Source organism: Syngnathus leptorhynchus, chromosome 2 (genome assembly GCF_054491065.1).
Source record: "Syngnathus leptorhynchus isolate UIUO chromosome 2, UIUO_Slep, whole genome shotgun sequence".
In the NCBI taxonomy this organism is placed as follows: domain Eukaryota; kingdom Metazoa; phylum Chordata; class Actinopteri; order Syngnathiformes; family Syngnathidae; genus Syngnathus; species Syngnathus leptorhynchus.
Genome location: NC_141196.1, coordinates 22,342,595 through 22,364,022, shown reverse-complemented (window position 1 = coordinate 22,364,022; position 21,428 = coordinate 22,342,595). Strand labels below are relative to the sequence as shown.

The following is a 21,428-nucleotide window of genomic DNA, read 5'->3' as shown; positions in this document are numbered from 1 at the left end:
AATTAATGTGTGATGGTCATCGAATTGGCTAGGGCCGCCCCTGGCGAAACAGTACTGTAAGTACAATAAAGTTCACTTCCTTCATGTAGCAATCTTATGACAGTATTACAAATGAAAAATGAATTGACGAATTTAAATGAACAAGGCGGCTGCCGAGTGGTCATACGAAACTAAATGGAGGCTTTACTGTTTTTCTGGTACAGTAGCGGTGATCAAGGATCATCGTTCAAAGTTTTATTTTGATCCATGTTGTAACTTCCGGTCCCCCTCCCCGCGCGCACTGGGCAGAATGTTCCTGCTGTCAACGGGTTGCACAGTCCCCAGTTGCCCAATAGCTGAAGAAGAGGAGACAAGCACTCATGGCCTGCTCCTCCACATTTATCTTGGTGTCCGTGTTGCTGCTGGTGGCAGCGGGGCAGCTGTGTCTCGCGGTCCATCCACTACTCGTGTTCCTGATCGATGGTTTTCGTTACGACTACATGGACGACCTGGACTCACTATCTGGCTTTAAGGAGCTTGTGTCCAGAGGGGTGACAGTAGACGCCATGAAGCCGGACTTCCCGAGTTTATCCTATCCGAACTACTACTCATTAATGACAGGTAATTCTGATCAATCTCCAAATGTCGCATATTAAATTGTTTCATGAGCCCGAAGCAGTTCCTATCCTTGGTCAGAATGCTATGTGGTATTTACGAGTTGGCTGTTTTGGGACAGATGCTCAAATCTAAAGGGGCGCCCATAGCCGAAGTCATTTATTTTTATTAACACACGCCACAGTCCAATCAAATGAACTCTCTTAACTGAATTTATCAAATTGATTGAATAACAGGTTTAAAAAAAAAAATCCAACTCAAAACTTGTCAAAGCTTCACTGAATTTATCAAATTGGTTGAATAACAAGCTAAAACACCCCAAATAAATCTAACTCAAAACTGGTCAAAGTTATGCTTTGAATAAATAACACTGGTCAACAGCAAAGTTTAATGTGGAGGGCTTTATGTGCCTAAACATATTTTTAATGCGGATTTAAATATTGTTCCTTTCTTTTCTAGCTCATATAGTTTCACGTTTCATGTTTTTTAGTTTGATCTATTAAAGATTGCACAGTACAGATTTTACCATGCGTTGTAACTTATAGCTTTACTCACTTTAGTTTATTTCTACTGGTATGTCCTCACTACCCAGCTGTCAACTAAACTGTATTTATAGAACTCTTTAAAAAGACCATCGCTGCTGCACACAAAGTGCTGTACAGCAAAAATAACTTATTCGCTGATAAAAATAGACTCTTAGCTGAAGACACGTTTACACTTGGCCAATTATTATGTCAATAAAATCAAATAGAACATGGAAATATCCCCTTGACTACAGACAGAACCGGGTTGTGGTCAGGGTGCTGCCCTAAAATATTTTGTTTGTTTCAATATTCGTCACTTAATTGTGAGAACCGTTTGACATTCTCCTGCAGGATGTTTGTGGTCATACTTTTTTTTTCATTTTTCTAAAATAGAAGCGATGAAATGTTCTAATTTGTAAAGAAGGTTTGAAAAACTATTATGGCTTTTACGCACTCCCGGTCCTACTCTACGAAGCTCTTTCACCTCCGTGGATGAAAGTCGGGGGCCGGCGCTCGCCCGGGTGGCTGTCCGGGGACGGTGCATGTGGCTCGGACATGGCTTTTACGCACGCCCTGTCCTATTCTATGGGGCTCTCTTCCACCTGCGTGGCTGGAAGTGCCACCTCCGGGGATGGAAGTCCACTATTTATGTTATAGTTATTTGATATATTTTATTTCGTGTAGCAACTTGTATATGTTTTTATCATTACAGTTCAGTAGATGTTGGCTCGTTGAGCTCTTGTTTTGTTAAATAAAGAGCCGTTTACCAAACCCACTTCTTTGCTTGTACTTTGTTAACGCTACAATATAGTTATATCTGTGGAATAACGATGAGGCTGACGTCAGGGCGCACGCACGGCGTTGTTGACGAAGGACGAGGAATTTGATCGATGTATTTAATGATTTAGAGTGACACAGATGGTTTGATAATATTGTTGCTTATATAAAAGTTATTTGACATATAATTTATATATCGTTACATGGGCCTGTGGAATATTTTGAAGTGCAACCGCCGTCAGCAGCTTGCACCCGGCCGGCATTGTTGACATAAAGGACGATCGATGGATTTAATGAATTGGAGTGACACAGATGGTTTTATAAACGTCTAATTTATGTAATAGTTATTAGAATATCTCTGAATGTTACGTCAGGCCCGTTCTCAGCTCTTCGTCTGTGTTTATGTTACGTTAGCATACCTATCGTTTAGCCTGTTGTTGCTAGTTCATGTCTGTTCTTGGTGTTGGATTTTGTCGAATAAATTTCCCCCAAAATGCGATTTATATTCCAGAGCAATTTATATATGTTTTTTTCACGTTAGTCTGCATTTCCTCCCGCCATCATGACCACATTCTACCGTGGCACCGTTGAGAGCGTCCTCTCCAGTTGTATCGCTGTGTGGGGTGGTGGCTGCTCTGAGTACAACATGAAGGCCCTGCAGCGCATAGTGAACACTGCTAGTAAGATCATCGGGGCTCCACTCCCCTCCCTGAAGGACATTTACGCCTCCCGTCTCACCCGCAAGGCGACCGCGATTGTGTGTGATGTGAGTCACCCCGCTCACTCTTTGTTTGAACTTCTGCCCTTTGGGAAGAGGTACAGATGCCTGCGCTCCCGCACCACCAGACTCAAAAACAGCTTCATACTCCAAGCTGTCAGGATCCTGAATTCCCTCCCCCCTCCACCCTCGGCTGCATAACGTCCTGTTCTTTTGCGCTATGGTCTGGCTGTCTGCTATAGGCACGCTTGCTCCATTTTGCTGCTCTTATTTGTCTATTTATTTATTTATTGTTTATTTATTTGGGTTATTTGCTTATTACTTATTCATTGCTCTTGTCTGTTCGTTTTTACTCTTTGTGCTATTTGATTGTAAGTGTTGTGTACTGTGTCTAGTCACGTCTAGTCAGACGGTGGGAAACGTAATTTCGATCTCTTTGTGTGTCTTAACGTGAAGAAATTGACAATCAAGCGGACTTTGACTTTTGACTTTGATTTTATGGCTAATGCGACCTATATTCTGGAGCGACTTTTAGTCCGAAAAATACGGTAATAAATTCTTAATTTTATACATCTAAGTAACACATACTTAGAAGCTTCACGTGATGGTAAAGACTGCAAATTTAAATATGCTTAGCACGTTCGCCTCACAGTTCATAGGTGCAGGGTTTAATTTCAGCTTCAACCTCCCTGTGTGTTGTTTGCATGTTCCCCCCGTGCCTGCATGGGTTTCCTCTAGGTACTCAGGTTTCCTCCCACAACCCAAAAACATGCATGGTAGGCCGAGTGACCACTCCAAATCATCTGTAGGCGTGAGTGTGAAATGTTGTCTGTCTGTGTGTGCCGTGCGATTGGCTGGCAACGAGTTCAGGATGTACCCAGCCTACTCCCCGGAGTCAGCCTACTCCTGCGACCTTTGTGAAGAAAACCAGTTCAGAAATTTCATGGATATTTGATCTGTTAACGGAATAATCAATAGAATCATCAATTCTGAAAATATTCCATAGTGACAGGCTGACAGCTCTACTCAGGTCCAAACAAAAAGTCGATACATAGGTTAATTATGTCATTTCTGCTAGTATCTACTGGAACGGCAATTTATTTTCTAAGTGTTATTGATCACTCGAATAGATAGATAAAGGTACTTTATTTGTTCTTTTTTCAAATGAATATTACCCACATGTTCCCCCTACGCTTGTGTGGGTTTCTTCATATAGGCTTGGCTCGTCTTCCTACCACATTTCAACATCTGTTTTGCTATCTTAACTGTAGACTCTAAATTCTCAGTGGTTCGGAATGCAAGCAAGTATGAATGTTTTTTTTTTTCTGCCCTAAGATGGACTCCCAATTAGTCCCGGTTGTACCTCTGACAACATGCTGAACTTGCTAATAAACCAAAGTATTGATGCGTTTTGAGTTGGACAAAAATAAACTTTTGAAGTTACAGTTATTATAAAATGCTTCGCTTCAGCACCTGCCATGTTGTTAATGGCCTTTGGTGTAAATAATCAATAGATAATATCAGTCTTGTTTATGTGTGATGTAATGATTGACATTATATAATGTGTCATTAAAGTTACTGCTCTTTATCCTCATTGAACCAGACTTATCTCGATCGATCTTGAGTGTCCAGAACGATATGGGTATGAATGTGAGGGTGAATGCACCATGCATTGAATAAAAAGTACTAAAAAATAAAAAGTATCGTATTTTTCGAAATAAAGGTCGCTCCGGAATATAGGTCACATTAGCCATAAAATGCACAATATTGTGAAAAAAAACATATAAAAGTATAGGTCGCATTTTGGGGGAAATTTATTCAACAAAATCCAACAGACATGAACGAGCAACAACAGGCTAAACGATAGGTATGCTAACATAACATAAACACAAACGAAGAGCTGAGAACGGGCCTGACGTAACATTCAGAGTTATTCTAATAACTATTACATAAATAACACGTTTATAAAACCATCTGTGTCACTCCAATTCATTAAATCCATCATTCATCCTTCATGTAAACAATGCTGCGTATCCGCCGCATATGCGCCGCGCCACTGACATCAGACTCGTAAATTGCATTTCTAATTATTCCACAGACCCATATAACAATATATAAAGTATATTTCAAATAACTATCATATTACAACAATAGTATCAAACCATCTGTGTCACTCCAAATCATTAAATCCATCGATCAAATTCCTCGTCCTTTGTCAACAACGCCGCTCATGCGGCCTGACGTCAGCCTCGTCGTTATTCCACAGATCTAGTATATAACTATATTGTAGATATTGTTTATCTAACAACAATATTATCAAACCATCTGTGTCACTCAATCATTAAATCCATCGATCAAATTCCTCCTCCTTCATGTCAACAACGCCGCACACGCGCGCCACACAGATCTAGTATATAACTATATTGTAGCGTTAACAAAGTACCAGGAAAGACGTGGGTTTGGTAAACGGCTCTTTATTTAACAAAACAAGAGTTCAACGAGCCAACAACTACTGAACTTCCAGCCACGGAGGTGGAAGAGAGCTCCATAAATAGGACCGGGTGTGCGTAAAAGCCATGTCCGAGCCCCATCCACCGTCCCCGGACAGCCACCCGGCCGAGCGCCGGCCCCCGACTTCCATCCACGGAGGTGGAAGAGAGCTCCATAGAATAGGAGCGTGCGTGCGTAAAAACCATGTCCGAGCCCCATCCACTGTCCCCGGACAGCCACCCGGCCGAGCGCCGGCCCCCAACTTCCATCCACGGAGGTGAAAGAGAGCTCCCGTCGAGAAGGATCGGGCGTGCGTAAAAGCCATAATAGTTTTTCAAACCTTCTGTGTCACTCCAAATCATTAAATCCTTCAAACTCTTCATCCTCCGTGTCACTTACAAACAAAGCTGCTAATGATGCCGGTAGTACGTGGGGCCCTTCGTCATCCCGTGATCGAATCCTTTGGCCTTTATGTAAACAACCGCTGCGCGGCACGGATGACGTTACTTGCAGTTCAAATGACAGTAATCCCTTGCTACATCGCGGTTCGTTTTTTGCGGTTTCACTACATCGCGGATTTTTGAATTTTGAAAATTTGTGAAAAAAAATCACACAAGTCGCTTCTGAGTATATGTCGCCCCCCCACCCAAAGTATGACAAAAAACGCGGCTTATAGTGCGGAAAATACGGTATGTCAAATTCAATGAGAATTAGGCCTGTTAAGATTATCTAGCAAAAATATCACTCGTCATGAATAGGGTTGTCACTATCAAATTGTTTTAGAATTAGAATATTGATTGACTTAGTAATCTAAAATTTTATATTGGATGAAAATGTATCACAAAACCATTTACCCCATGACTGTCGTTTATTGTGTATTGTGCTTAGTAATTTAAAAAACAAAATAACCATTAAACAACGTCATACAAGAAATAAATATACTCAACAAACTGATTCAATCACTGGTGCGATGATTGTTTTCTGAAGTAAAAGCAAAAGTTTTCATGATGACCACAAAAAATAATGAATAATAACATTATTATTATTATCCATCCATCCATTTTCTGAACCGATTAGTCCCCACGGGGGTCGCGGGCGAGCTGGAGCCTATCCCAGCCGTCATCGGGCAGTAGGCGGGGGACACCCTGAACCGGTTGCCAGCCAATCGCAGGGCACAGAGACGAACAACCATCCGCACTCACACTCATACCTAGGGACAATTTAGAGTCTTCAATCAGCCTACCAAGCATGTTTTTGGGATGTGGGAGGAAACCGGAGTGTCCGGAGAAAACCCACGCAGACATGGAGAGAACATGCAAACTCCACACAGGGAGGGCTGGAGGTGGAATCGACCCACACCCTCCTAACTGTGAGGCGGACGTGCTACCCAGTGCGCCACCGAGCCACCTATATTATTATTATTATTATTATTATTATTATTATTATTATTCAATAACAGAAATTACTGGACAGGCTGACATTGGAGGATTTGGACAATTCTAAGGTAAATATGTCTCTTGATTACTTGATTATTAAGATAATTAATTTGGATTAACTTTGACTGCTCTAGTCGTGAATGTTTTGTTGCCTTCTTCAAGGACTTATGAGATTTTCCTTGGGACAGAGGCAATTAGAAAAATTTAGTACATTTAAAGTTGTTTTATCAACAGCAATAAGGGAGACATGCTGCTGTATGAAAAGCCGCTTGCATTTGTTCAGCTAGACAATTGTTGGAGACCCCTCTCCTCCTCCTTGTGAGCAATCATTCAGAATGCTGATGATACAGTTATTACAGTCCAGAAACTGAATGTTCATTACAGATCATGCAGTCAGTTCCCATTCTGTAACCACAATGCTGAAAACAGCACAATCCTGCAAGAAACTTTTTTTTAATGAATCAAGTAAATAGCCCAAGATATTTTGTTGGAAAGTTGTCAAACGATTATTAAGATAGTAGGCTTAGTATGTGCTAAGATTAAGCTGAATGAAGGTAAGTCAATGCATCTTTTGCATAGAGTCTCATGGTTTCTGTAAACTATTTAACTGGTGACCAGTTCAGGGTGCGCATCAATTCTCGCCTATATTCAGGTACGATCGGCTCCAGCTCCCTCACGGTCCTCGTGGAATAGAAAATTGATGAATGGATGATTTTTGTATACTCAGAGGTGGCGTGCTGTAGCTGGTCAAAATGCCGGAGCCCCACTCCCCCATTCCCGAGTTTAAAACGTCTGCGTATAGCAGTTCACCACGTTTGGGAGCTCTAAAACAACAATCTGTCCAGGCCAATAGCATACAAGCTGTCAAGCCTATTCCATTGTTGATCTGCTGATGTATGTGTTTTTTCTGTTCAAACAATCAACTGACTGGACTCACACATAGGCACAAATAGAGAAGCAGTTTCTCTTGCCGTCTTTTGGATTGCTGAGAATTTCAATTTGAATGCAGTTTTTAATAAATCTTGGCTACCCCAAAACATATATGCTGTATTATTAATGATGTAAAATAAGTCTGAAGTGACTGTTTTGCACTTCATAATTAATGAAAATGAAAATTATTATTATTGTTATTATTATTATTATTCTACATTTATTCTTTTATTTTATTTCCGTATGCGGCCCTTGGAAGAAAAGGTTGGGACACACCTGGTCTTGCTTCACACCCATCTGTCTTATGACTTGATTAGATGGCTAATGTTTGCATAGAAGATTTCTCAGGTTACTCAATGTGCCACCCTCAATCCAAAAATATCAATGTGAAGTTTCTAAATTGTCCATAGATGTGAATGAATGGTTCATTGTCTTTTTCTGCTCTGCAAGTGAATTTATAACCAGTATACAGTGAAACCTCTACTTTCGAATGCCTATACTTAGGAACATATGAAGATACGAATCGGAGCCTCAAGATTCATATGCCTCCACTTACGAAACAAATTTGACATCTGAACCCGTGAGCGACACTGTCATAGTGTGTCAGGTGACATTGTGTGTGTGCATGTCTCTCCCCTTCGCTCGGCCACTTCCTGTGTTCGTTTCAGCGTGCGTTAGCATATTGACTAGTTCATCTGTAGTTTTTGTAGTCAATCATATCTCCGAAGAAAGCTAGTGCAAAAAGCTGCGAGGTAGTTAGAAGAGTGTGTAGCAAATGTACGTACACGATTCTTCCACTTCCCCCGACCACCCCGTCTCTCAAGCGCCTACGTTTATAGCAAGGTACTTTCAAGTTAAAGCACTTAAACATTCATTTTACATTTTGCATTCATTCTTATCCCTCTACTTAAAAACATTCCTAACTACGAACGCGATCAACAAATTAAGTTTGTAAGTAGAGGTTTTACTGTACCCACCTTTCAGACAGTTAGCTGGGATAGACTCCAGCTCACCTGCAACCCAATGAGGACAAATGCTCTAGAAAATGGCTGATGTTGGATGATGAATATTATTTCTTTTTCACAGGACGTCACTGCGATGTCCATCAGATGACTGGAAACTACATGTGGGATGAATCCTCTGGAAATGAGTTTCTGATCGGGATCAATTCCGACAGCAGGTTGCCTTCATGGTGGAATGGATCAGAGCCACTATGGGTCACTTTGCAGAAGCTTGGAAAGAAAGTTTTTATGTACTACTGGCCAGGTAGTTACACACAATTTCACCCTGACGGACATGCTCTTATGCATTTTAAATTGTAATTGAAATGTAATTGTCCACTTTGTGAGTTGTCACCTTTCCGTGGTGGAGGGGTTTGTGTTTCCCTGTTTGTGTTTGTCTGGGGCTTTATGCCCTTGGCAGGGCCATCCATGGTCCTCAGTGAGCGACCAGATAAAGGCAGGCTCAAAAGACCCTTTATGATGAGTACAGTACTCCAGGGACACGGAATGTCACGTAAGCACGTAAGAAGCCCAGGCTGGTGAGTGAGGCAGAGAAGTTCTGACTCACAGTGGGGTCTGGAACCAGTCCTCTTGAGAGAGGTTGGTCTCCCTTCCACTCTGGAGTTGCCCGTGGTGAGAGGTGCAGAGCGGGTGTGGGCGTACTTATTGCCCCCTGACTTGGTGCATGTATATTGTGATTCACCCTGTGGATGAGAGGGTAGCCTCCCTCCGCATTTGGGTCGGGATATGGATCCTGATTTGTTTGTGCCTACGCACCAAACGGCAACCCTTTTCGGAGTCCTTGGAGGGTGTGCTGGAGAGCACTCTCGCAGGGGACTCCCTTGTTCTGAATTGCGTGATTGGGAGGAATGCCCCTCCAATCAGAACCTGGGTAGTGTTGTGTTACTGGACTTCTGTGCTCGTTATGTTCAAATGGAAGGGTGTCTATATGTGCGCTTGGTCCCAGGACCTCTAGGCAGCAGTTTGATAATTGACTTTGTAGTCGTGTCATTGGATTTGCAGCCGCATGTTTTGGACTCGATAGCGCTACACCAGGGGTAGGAAATTCCAGTCCTGGAGGGCCGGTGTCCTACATGTTTTATAGATCTCCCTGCTGCAACACACCTGATTCAAATGATCATGATTGTTATCCAGCTTCTGCAGAACTTTCTAATTAAAGTGAAAGTCCCAATGATCATCGTCACACACACATCTGGGTGACATTTTTTCTCTGCATTTAACCCATCCCTTTGTGATTTTAATCCATCCCCTGGGGGAGATGGGACCATTTGGTGATCTAACCCCCCAATTGCAACCCTTAATGCTGAGTGCCAGGCAGGGAGGCTATGGGTTCCATTTATATAGTCTTTGGTACGACCCGGCCGAGGTTTGAACCCACAACCTTCCAGTCTCAGGGCGGACACTCTACCACTAGGCCACTGAGCTATCTCCGGGAATGCGGATTATTGGCTGTTGAATCCCTGTGCGACCAGTGGCAGTCAGTAGAATCTGTAAAGTGTGGGTTGGACTCCGCGAAGGCTTCCCTCTGTCACTGACTCTCTTCATTATCTTTATGGACAGAATTTCTAGGCGCAGCCAAGGTGTTAATGGACCTAGTATTAAATCTCTGCTTTTTGCAGCTTCTCCAAGCCATGATCTTCAACTCTCACTGGAACGGTTCACAGTCAAGTGTGGAGATGCATGCATGACAACATGCATGTTAAATAAATTAAACTCAGAATTGCCTATAGACCCCTCTCTCTGATGTCACATTTGTACTCTGTATGCAAAGGCGGCAATGTTAGTGGACTCCCAGTGGGGGATACTCAATGTATTGAGTGAGTCAGACTATAGAGGCAGACAACAGAGGTGAAATAGTCACTAAGTCCGTTTTATGTTAACTCACAAAGATGGTGAATGCTTGTGCTGTTCACGCCTGTTGCAATCACTCAACAAGAGATATCAAATCATTATTTTCGCCGCTGGGAGTGATTACTGACACCACAAAACATGCAACTAATAATGGAATATTGAACATTTAAGCCATCTACTTCTTTGAATCAAAGATTTACATTGATGGCGTATCATAACGTTTTTTGTCTTAGACACATTTTTACACGATACTCACGAACCTTTACACTCTCTGCTGAGCAATGCACTGCAAGCAAGCGCCTTTCTTTGTTAGCAGCTAACAAGCAAAGCTAACTTGAAAGGTTTTTTTTCGATATACAACAAGATGACTATCCAGACACAAAACTATTCAATGTGTCAAACAAAAGCAGCATAATTCTACTGTAACTAGATGAAGAGAGAAATGTCAAATGCAGCCAACGTTTTTTACCGAGCCGGACAAAAAGTAATTATAGGAGTCTAGGCTCTTGACAGCATTGAAGTCTTCCCAAGTGTAGACGCTCTTCTTAATAATCAAGTCCTTCACAGTGTTGTGATAGCTCACTTCAGGGTGTTATTTGATTAGTCAGATTTTTTAATTACATACGAATATTTTCCTCCTCTTTAAATTGACTTTGAACGATAGCTTCCAGTTTGTCAATGTAATGGACGGGTGTCCTTTTTCGCAAATCTCGACATAGGGAAAATGATCACTGATGGAAGTTACAATGGTTAAGGCGTCTCTTGTTTTCTTTCAGCCCTCACATAGCAACCGGAGACTAAGCATTGTGGGTAATGTGCCATCAGGGAGAAGGGTTTATTGGTGTGAAAGGAAGTATGCATGGGTGTTTGTGTACTTCTAGGTTATGTGCCCAGTCCAAGGTCAACCCAGCCTCTCTCCAACAGTCAGTCGAGATAATAACGACTCATGAATGGATGAATGTAGGGATGGATAATATCAATTCCTTATGTCATAACAAAATGGACAATCATCATCAGTTGAATTAAATGCAGAAAGTCATCATTGTTAAAATCACCCAGTACAGTGCTGTGTCTTTGCAGTCATTTCTTTCTTGAACTCAAATTCATAACTCAGATACAAATTAACAGTGCTGACCAGGAAGCAGCAGAATCTGCCATGTTGAACATTAAATGCTGTAACTATAAATAAACATCAATAAAATCTCACATTTGTCCTTGTGTGTCTGGAGGCTGTGAGGTTGAGATTCTGGGAGTTCGCCCAACATTCTGTGAAGAGTACATCTACAATCCATCAATGGCAAACCTAACGGATTCAATTGAACGTTCTCTCAACATACTCAAGTAAGAATGACATGTCTGTAAAACTCAATCGTCTGCGACAAATGATCTGCATTTACCCAATATATGTACCGTATTTTTCGGGCTAAAAGTCGCTCCGGAGTATAAATCACATCAGCCATAAAATGCACAATAAAGAGGAAAAAAAAAAACATATATGTCACACCAGAGTTTAAGTCGCATTTGGGGGGAAATTTATTTGACAAAATCCAACAAAAAGTACAGACATGAACCAGCAAAAACAGGCTAAACGATACAGTATGCTAACGTGACATAAACACAAACGAGGAGCTGAGAACAGGCCTGACGTAACATTAACAGTGATTCAAATAACTATAAAACAATACGTTTATCAAACCATCTGTGTGACTCCAAATCATTGAATCCATCGATCAAATTCTTCTCCCTTCTGTAAACAATGCCACGTGTGTGGCGCACCGCTAACGTTGGACTCGTCGTCAGTTGCAGTTCAAATTATTCCACAGGCCTATATAACGATATACACAGCTCAAAAAAGTTAAAGGAACACTTTGAAAACATCAGATTTCATTCTTGAAAAAAAAAGTTGGATATCTATACTGATATGGACAGTTTAATGTCTCAGGAACAAAAGGATGCCACATCTTTTGATGCAAATAAAAGTTTTCAGCCTACAGAGGGCTCTGTATTTAGACACCCCAAAAATCAAAGTGAAAAAAATGATGTGGCAGGCTCGTCCATTTTGCCTAAATTCAATTTCTGCAATTCAAAACTCTTCAATATCTTGTGTAGCCCCCACATGCTTGTATGCATGCTTGACAACGTCGCGGCATGCTCCTAATGAGACGACGGATGGTGTCTTGTGGGATGTCCTCCCAGATCTGTCTAAGGGCATCAGTGAGCTCCTGTAAAGTCTAACAAGCAACCTGGCGGCGTCTGATGGACCGAAACATTATGTCCCGAAGGTGTTCTATCGGGTTTAGATCAAGTGATCGTGAGGGCCTCCAGATACTGTCTGCATACTCTTGCCACATGAGGCCGGGAATGTCGTGGATCAGGAGGAACCCAGGACCTACTGCACCAGCGTAAGGTCTGGCCATGGGTGCAAGGATTTCATCCCGATACCTAATGGCAGTCAGACTGCCATTCTCTAGCCTGTAGAGGTCTGTTCGTCCCTCCATGGAAATGCCTCCCCAGACCATCACTGACCCACCACCGAACCGGTCATGCTGAATGATGTTGCAGGCAGCATAGCGCTCTCCTTGGCTTCTCCAGACCCTTTCACGTCTATCACAGGTGCTCAGGGTAAACCTGCTCTCCTCTGTGAAAAGCACAGGGCGCCAGTGGCGGACTTGCCAATTCTGGTGTTCTATGGCAAATGCCAATCAAGCTCCATGGTGCTGAGTAGTAGGGCACACGACAGGACGTCGTTCCCTGAGGCCACCCTTGTGAAGTCTGTTTCTGACTGTTTGGGCAAAAACATTCACACCAGTAGCCCGCTTAAGGTCATTCTGTAGGGCTCCGGCAGTGCTCAACCTGTTCCTCTTTGCACAAAGCAGCGGATATCGGTCCTGCTGATGGGATGAGGACCGTCTACGGCCCTGTGCAGCTCTCCTAGAGTAACTGCCTGTCTCCTGGAATCTCCTCCATTGCTTGGAGATTGTATTGGGAGACACATCAAATCTTCTTGCAACAGCATGCATGGATGTGTCATCCTGGAGCAGTTGGACAATCTGCGCAACTTCAGGAGGGTTAAGAAATCGCCTCATGCTTCCAGTCGTGATAATGACTCTTGCTAAAGCCAACACTTGTGGAAAAACAGTTCAAGATCAAGAGGGAGGAGCTTGAAATGGCCTCCACCTGCAAAACCAGTCCTGTTTTGGGGACCAGCTCGTTGTTGCCCCTCTAGTGTACCTGTTGTTAATTCCATCAACACCAATGGAGCAGAAACCCCCTCTTTCACGTGCCTGACCAAAACCTTATCAGAAAAGTGTAATTGAATTCATGCCGTACCCTGATAAAAAACTGCTCCTTTATTTTTTTTGAGCAGTGTATAAACTATATATCAAATAACTAATATAAACAACAATTTTATCAAACCATCTGTTTCACTCCAAATCAACGAATCTATTGATTAATTCTTCGTGTTTAATGTAAACAATGCCGCGTGTGCAGCACGCCGCTGACGTGGGACTCATCGTCAGTTACAGTTCAAATTATTCCACAATATAAACAACAATTTTGTCAAACCATCTGTGTCACTCCAAATCATCACATCCATCGATCAAATTCTTCGTTCTTTATGTAAACAACGGCGCGTGTGCGGCGCGCCGCTAACGCCGGACTCGTCGTCAGTTGCAGTTCAAATTATTTCACACGCCCATATAACGATATATAAACTATATTTCAAATAACAATAATATAAACAACAATTTTATCAAACCATCCGTCACTCCAAATCATTAAATCCATCGGAATCTTTGTCTTGTGTCACTTAAAAAAGAAAAAAAACCACAGCTGTTGACGTCAGACTAGCTATATCAAATAAATGTAATATAAACAACAATTTTAACGAACCATCCGTGTCACTCCAAATCATTAAATCCATCGGAATCTTCATCCGGTGTGTCACTTAAAAAAACAAAAAAAACAAAAAAAGCTGTTGACATCAGCCTCGTCATCAGTTGCGGCTCCAATTATCCACAGATCTAAGTATATAACTATATTGTAGCATTACCAAAGTGCCAGGCAATATGTGGGTTTGGTAACCGGCTCTTTATTTTACAAAACAAGAGCTCAACATATGAACCAACACAGTGCTACAAGCAAGCGCCCTGGATCACAACCCCCCCCCCCCCCCCCCCCCCCCCCCCGCCTTCGGGGCCTTGCTAGACAATCGGAAAGTACTGAAATTAACAACATAGTTGTTGCTACTCTAAATAAACTGTATATCAAATGACTATAACATAAATAAGTTTATCGAATCATAAAATCTCCTGACTCCGGAAGTCAGTGAATGTGAATGTCAGTGAGGCTCCAATTATTCCACAGCCGTCGTGCGCCCTCATGGGGTTTAAAGTGAAAATCACATGTGATCAACTATACTAGTAAGTCAGTAATGTGTTAATGATCAAGTAAAAATTTGTGTATAATTATACATATAAGTCGCTCCTGAGTACAAGTCACCCCCCCCCCACCCAAACTATGAAGAAAAAAAAAACGGCGACTTATCGTCCGAAAAACACGGTACATTACTTTCACACAGTGGTTGTTTAGTACAAACTAAATAGTTATTGTTTTGTCGTTTTTACAAGTCGTGTTTAAAAGTCTGTGTGAATGTGTAGGTCAGGTGATGCAAACATGGCAGCAATATATTATGAGAAAATCGATGTAGAAGGACACCACTTTGGTCCAGACTCCCCTCAGATCAAAACAGCACTGCAACAATTGGACACTGCAATGCAGATGCTGAACTCTAAAATTAAGGTTAGTAAGCTGTAAATATTGTGACAAATACAGGTTTACCTTTCTTTTCCTACAATTATTTGTCATTCACATCTTCTATACTGGCATTTTTTGCAGGAAAAGGACATGTTGAATCAGGTCAACGTTGTGATGTTTTCAGACCACGGCATGACAAAAATTGAATGGATGGACAAGGTGATTGCGTTGGACAAGTATATCAACATGTCAGATGTTGTCAAGATGATGGACAAAGGACCAGTTGTCAGTTTGTGGATCCAAGGAGACAAGTTCCAACAGGTGAGACCAGAATTGGGTGCATGCAGATGTGTGCCATTGTTTGCGCCACATGTTTGTTGCAGGTGTATGCAGCTTTGTCCAAATTGCCAAACATGCGTGCTTATGCCAGAGAGGATATCCCTGACAGCTTCCATTATAAAGCAGGAAAGTTTGTTGCCCCTCTGACACTGGTGGCTGACCCTGGCTGGTTCATCGTCGAGGTAAATCAACAGTCTTGGTGTACTTTATTTATTATAGTCAAAATAGACAAACCTATATCCACACCAATATTATCAACTGTATATGTGAAATTGTCACTGACATCGTAGTGGTTATGTTTTGTCCAGATATTATATAATGTATGTTTGTGAATGTGTTCTTCCCAGAATAAGGATAAGCTCCCATACTGGAAAAATGACTCCAGTGGGGAGACCTCGGCATGGCAAAATGGCTGGCATGGTTACGACAATGATTTTAAAGACATGGGTGGCTTTTTCTTGGCCGCAGGACCTGGTATTGACAATAAGTTGTATTTGAACTGTTTAAGTCTCATTTTGCTTCTGATTTTTAAGGCAAAAAACAGCCTGACAAAAGTAGTGGCCTTACATTTCTGTTTAAAGTTGAACCTCGAAGGTGGATGGAATGAAACATGATCCATTCTAAGACGCTATGCCTCCACAAAAGAACATAATATAAATTTAATTATCTGTTCCTGAAAAACGGGTCCAAAAATTCCAGGCAAGGTTTTGCTCTACATGGTAACCAACCACGACTGCACACTTAATGTAAACAAGCTTGACGTTCCTCAGTGTCATGAAACTGCAATCATTCTTCAAAATCCATGTGAACTAGACATCTAGTAGATAGTAGATATCTACTTATGTCCCTTGCGCTCATGCCCTGCTCTCTTTTGGACTGCCTCTGTAATTTACGTTGGCCAAACGTAGCAAACACAGGAAAAAAAGAGATGCAAACAAAAGTAAGACAAACACACACGTGCAAACTAAAAAGACACAGGAAACAACTGCAAAACAAAAACACGGCAAGTAAGAAATGCTGCAAGCAAGCGGCCAATCGCTGCAAACACAGGAATGATACAAAAAATAAAACAGATGTAAAAAAATGGCCACAAACTTTCAAATTAAATTTTCTATTTTATAAGTCAGGTGATAAGCAATGAACAATGAACTGTTTGTGATCTATTTGGTGTCATGGAGTGAATGGAGCAGAGCGACCAAATGCAGCTTGGACCAGGGTTTATTGAAGGGAAAAGGTAGTTAAGGGGAACAAACAGTGGACAAACTAACACGACAACCTAACCAAACCAACAACTGGACTGACCGACAGACTGGCTAACAAAAACAGAACTGACAGAGACGCCAGACAAGAAACAAGAGACAAGCAATAATTCGACAAGGGCGCGACACACAGACAGGACTAAAATACGCGACAGGTATCGAGTGACAGGTGACTGTGATTAATACATAGATCATGGGCACAGAGGAGGGGAGGGGCGAGCACACAGACACACAGAGAAAAACTATGACAACATACACATAATGGACCGACCGAGGACGAGTTGTGACATTTGGTACTAAGTTTATCGGTTCCTTTAGTAAAAGGTAAATGTTTGACTAAAGATGACTGACAATGTTCCAGACATCATAAAAATACGCAAGTGTACTGCACAGTCTTAACCTTACAGGGAGTCTTAAAAGTAACATTTTAACAGTCTTTATTTTTGTACAAGTGTAAAAACGAGTTAACTGCTCTCAAAATAAGATATTGTCCTCTTCCTTTCATGTAGACTTCAAGCAGAATTTCCGTGCTCTTCCTATCCGATCTGTGGACGTCTATAACGTATTATGTCGGACATTGGGAGTGGAACCTTTGCCAAATAATGGGTCCTGGTCCCGGGTTGAGAATCTCCTCAACAGTTCTGGTGGTCTGCACTTGCCCACGACCCAGTGGATCTACTGGTTAGCTTTATTAGAAACCCTGCTGGCACTGCGGCAATATTTTTAATCTGTACAGGCAAAAGACATGTTGTAACAAGCTATACAGTTTTGCTTGAAATCACCAGGAGCTGACATCAATTACGAATCTTGAATGGTGTTTTGGAATTTCTATTGGGATTAGGTTTTAATTGAAGAAATTCCAAACATTCTTAATTATGAGTGTGATTTAGAAGGACAAAAAGCCCAGATATGAAAGAAAGTAACATAAAATACAGATAACATTGATTGTATGAATAGATAGATAGAATGAATACATATTGTTTTGTTAATTCCAAGTTAATGTCTTTTCAGAGTCCTTTTAAGAATCCTAAGATTTTTTGACTGAAGTGAGGTATATGTTGTCCAGGAAAAATACAACTATACTGTGCTATAAATATTTTGATATTCAATGCAAATTTCTTTCATTTTCTTTATTGTTCTATAAATAAATTTTCTTTGATTTGAAACATAATTCTGTGTTGATATTGTCAGCATTTTATTCCATAACAACTTAACGTGTAACTCAGACAGAAATGATGGGCCAACTCATTTGCTGTGCAACATAATTATTTTTCTTTTCAACACCTTTCGAAGGACAATGACAAAGTTTAACAGTGTTCTCGGTGCGTGGCTCTGTCAAGCAAGTACACTGACTATGGCAGTCAGGCCCTGCTCTTCATATAGGCAAGGTTCTACGCGTCCTCTGCTGGCAAAGCAAAATATTGCACTTCGACACAGTACACAGATTTCTACCTCTAAGTAGAGAAGTAGAGAATGACCTTCATACAAAATATAAAAAAAAATTAAATAAATATTGGGGTGGGGGGGGGGCAGCTCAGAGTACCAAAGTGCCAGAAACGTGTAAACTCAGAGTTATCCAAAGGAATAAATTGGAATATTTATTCCATGAAGGATTTGTGGAGTCAATATGCATCTGTTGTGTGAAATGATTTTGATTAAAAAGGACATAAAAAGAATGCCGGTGCAACATAATGTAAACTCAGCAATACAAATCAGGTTTTGCGCGCAAATTGTGTTTTTATTGTGGCCGCAATTTGGAGGGAAAAAAATCATTACATCTGCCGTTCTGTATATGTTATATCTTTATGGAGATGTAACTTGGAAGTTTTTATTCTTGCCCTTTCAATGAAACACAATTGAGAATATCTTGATGTTCTAAGGTATTACCTCATTTTTCTTCAGGCCCTCCTTTACATTGCAGTCATGTAGTTTTGTTGTTTTTCATTGCAATGCAAGAAACCAAACAACTAATTCCGTTCATAAATAAAAAAAAAAAACAATTCAAAAACTCAATTCAGTGGACCCCCATTGTTCATTATTTGCAAATCACAGATTCATGGCTCTCGACAAAATAGTTCAAGTTAATATTAATTTGTGTGCCAATCAAAATACTCCCTCGGCAGGAATCCTCAAAGTTTTTACACAAAATAGAACAAAGCTCTTCAAGTAACACCATATTAAACAACATTAAAATATAGTAGCCTGCATGTCTACGTGTTCATGAAAAACAATGATTAATTAATGTAAGCCAATATACTGTTATTCCATTTGAACACTATCAAAAAACCTTTTAAACAATTCGAGTCGTCACCTTATTGTGGTGGAGGGGTTTCCATGTTCCAATGATCCTAGGAGCTAGGTGAAGTCTGGGATTTTGCCATGTAAAAAAAAGGCTCTTGGTGAGGACCCAGAAAATGGAGGGGTCAAATGTGCAGTGGGCTTGGTGGGTGGGTTTGGCACCCCATACTCCCAAAACACAGTCGAACGCCTTCTCCAGATCCACAAAACACATGTGGACTGGTTGAGCAAACTCCCATGCACTTTTGAGGATCCTGCCGAGGGTATAGAGAGCTGGTCCCCATTCTTAAAAAGGAGGATCACCACCCCAATCTGCCAATCCGGACGCACTGTCCACGCAATGTTGTAGAGGGGTGTCAGCCAGGACAGCACCACAACATCCAGAGCCTTTAAGAACTCTCATCCACCCCCGGGGTCCTGCCACCGAGGAGCTTTTTAACTACCTCGGTAACTTCGACCCCAGAGATTGGTGAGCCCACCTCAGAGTCCCCAGGCCCTGCTTTGACAATGGAAGGCATGTCGGTGGAGCTGGGGTCTTCAAAGTATTCTCCCCATTGACTCACAACATCCCGAGTCGAGGTCAGCAGCACACAGTCTCCACAGTACACAGTGTTAACGGTGCACTTCTTTCCTCTACGGAGACTTCAAATGGTGGACCAGAATGACCTCGAAGCCGTCAGGAAGTCATTCTCCGTGGCCAGACCGGGTTTTTGCCTCAGCAAACGCCAAAGCCGCATTCCACTTGGCCATCCAGTACCTGTCGGTTCCCCCACCAGCTGAGCCAACCCACCACCAGGTGGTGATCAGTTGAAAGCTCTGTCCCTTTCTTCACACGAGTATCCAAAACAAGCGCCTGGAAATCCAATGACACGACTACAAAGTCGAACATCGAACTGCGGCCTCGGGTGTCTGAGTGCTAAATGCACACATGAACACCCTTGTGCTTGAACATGGTGTTCATTATGAAAAATCCGTGCCACGCACAGAAGTCCAGTAATAGAACACCGCTCGGGTTCTAATCGAGGGGACCGTTCCTCCCAATCACGCCCTTCCACAGTGAGACCACTGTCACTGTCTCAATAAGTATGCCCACACCTGCTCTGTGCCACTTGCCGTGGCCAAGTGGAAGAGAGTCCGGCCCTTCTTGAGAGGGCTTGTACCAGAACCCAAGCAAGCTATGTGTGGAGGCAAGTCCGACTATGTCAAGTCTGAATTTTTCTGCCTCGCACACCATCTTGGGCTCCTCTCCAGCCAGAGAGGTGACATTCCATGTCCCTAGAGCCAGCTTCTGTACCCAGGGATAGGACCGCCAAGGTCCCTGCCTTTGGCCGCCACCCAACTCACTCTGCACCCGACCCCTTTGGCCCCTCCCATAGGTAGAGTGTGAAGGGGGACCCATGTTGCCTTTTTTTAGGCTGTGCCTGGCCGTGCCCCATGGGCGAAGGTTCGGCTACCTCACCTTCGAGCCCCACCTCCAGGCCTGGCTCCAGAGGGGGGCCCCGGTGACTTGTGTCCGGGCAAGGGAGAACTGAGTCAATTTTTGTCAATCATCATAAGGAATAAGTACATCTATTCCTACATACATCATTTGTGTAGAAAAAGTAAACAGTTCCTACATAAAATAAATACATATAAGCATAATACGCTGACACCCGTCCCACAAATCCATGAAACAGCAAGGCTGCAAAAGGTGAACCATAAAATAGTGAGGGAATGCTGTATTGCCAATGTTTTATTTATGATGTTTGTTATTTTGTTCTGTTCTATAAAGTGCTTTGTTACAGCAGCAGCTGTTGGAAAAGCGCTATATAAACGTGTATTGTATCAAAGTTTTATATCAATGTTTGTGCATATTTGACACCCATTATCTGACATTATGATATTATTCTGACATTATTTTTCCACAAAATTCGAGTGTGAATGTTTGTCTATTTATGTGCGCTGAACCAATTCAGCACTCTTGTTGCTGAATTTAGTAACTTTTCACATGAGATCATAAAAACTCATTTGACTTTTTTAAAACTAAGCAACAATGACCTCATTTTTTCTCCTCGTCAAATTCTTGCTAAGTTGTTTTTTTTTTTTTGCTCTTCTTTTCCTTTTGGAGTAATTCTAATTCATCCATTCATTTATCTATTCATCGTACCGCTCATCCTCACGAGGGTCACGGGCATGCTGGAGTCTATTCCAGATTACCTCAAGCAGTAAGTGGGGGGGACACACTGAATTGGTCACTTGCCAAATAGACAAACCACGTATTTGCACTCACAATCACACCTCTGGACAATTTAGTGTAGTCAGCCTACCATGCATGATTTTGGATCCAGTTACATCTCAATATTTTAAATAAATTAAAGGCCTCCAGATCAATTAAACAGTAAGTTTAGTGTGTAATTGTTAGGTGATTAAGTAGTAACACAAAATCTGAAAAG

The 21,428-nt window shown here is 41.9% G+C and overlaps 1 protein-coding gene across 1 annotated transcript; it reads left to right on the top strand.

Moving 5' to 3' along the window:
* Positions 1 to 293: 293 nt before the first annotated feature.
* On the top strand, positions 294 to 17,869 carry enpp6 (ectonucleotide pyrophosphatase/phosphodiesterase 6). The gene is made up of 8 exons (XM_085906311.1): positions 294 to 600; positions 8,556 to 8,735; positions 11,572 to 11,683; positions 15,004 to 15,145; positions 15,242 to 15,421; positions 15,484 to 15,621; positions 15,787 to 15,913; positions 17,208 to 17,869. Exons 1-8 carry the CDS (start codon positions 360 to 362, stop codon positions 17,423 to 17,425), a joined length of 1,338 nt encoding a protein of 445 aa, XP_085762437.1. The 5' UTR covers positions 294 to 359; the 3' UTR covers positions 17,426 to 17,869.
* The last annotated feature ends 3,559 nt before the right edge of the window (positions 17,870 to 21,428 follow it).

Coding starts and splice junctions, on each gene's coding strand:
- enpp6 (XM_085906311.1), top strand. CDS start 360: ATGGCCTGCTCCTCCACATTTATCTTGGTGTCCGTGTTGCTGCTGGTG. Junction 15,622..15,786: donor CTGGCTGGTTCATCGTCGAG/GTAAATCAACAG, acceptor TGTTCTTCCCAG/AATAAGGATAAGCTCCCATA. Junction 15,914..17,207: donor TTTCTTGGCCGCAGGACCTG/GTATTGACAATA, acceptor CCTTTCATGTAG/ACTTCAAGCAGAATTTCCGT.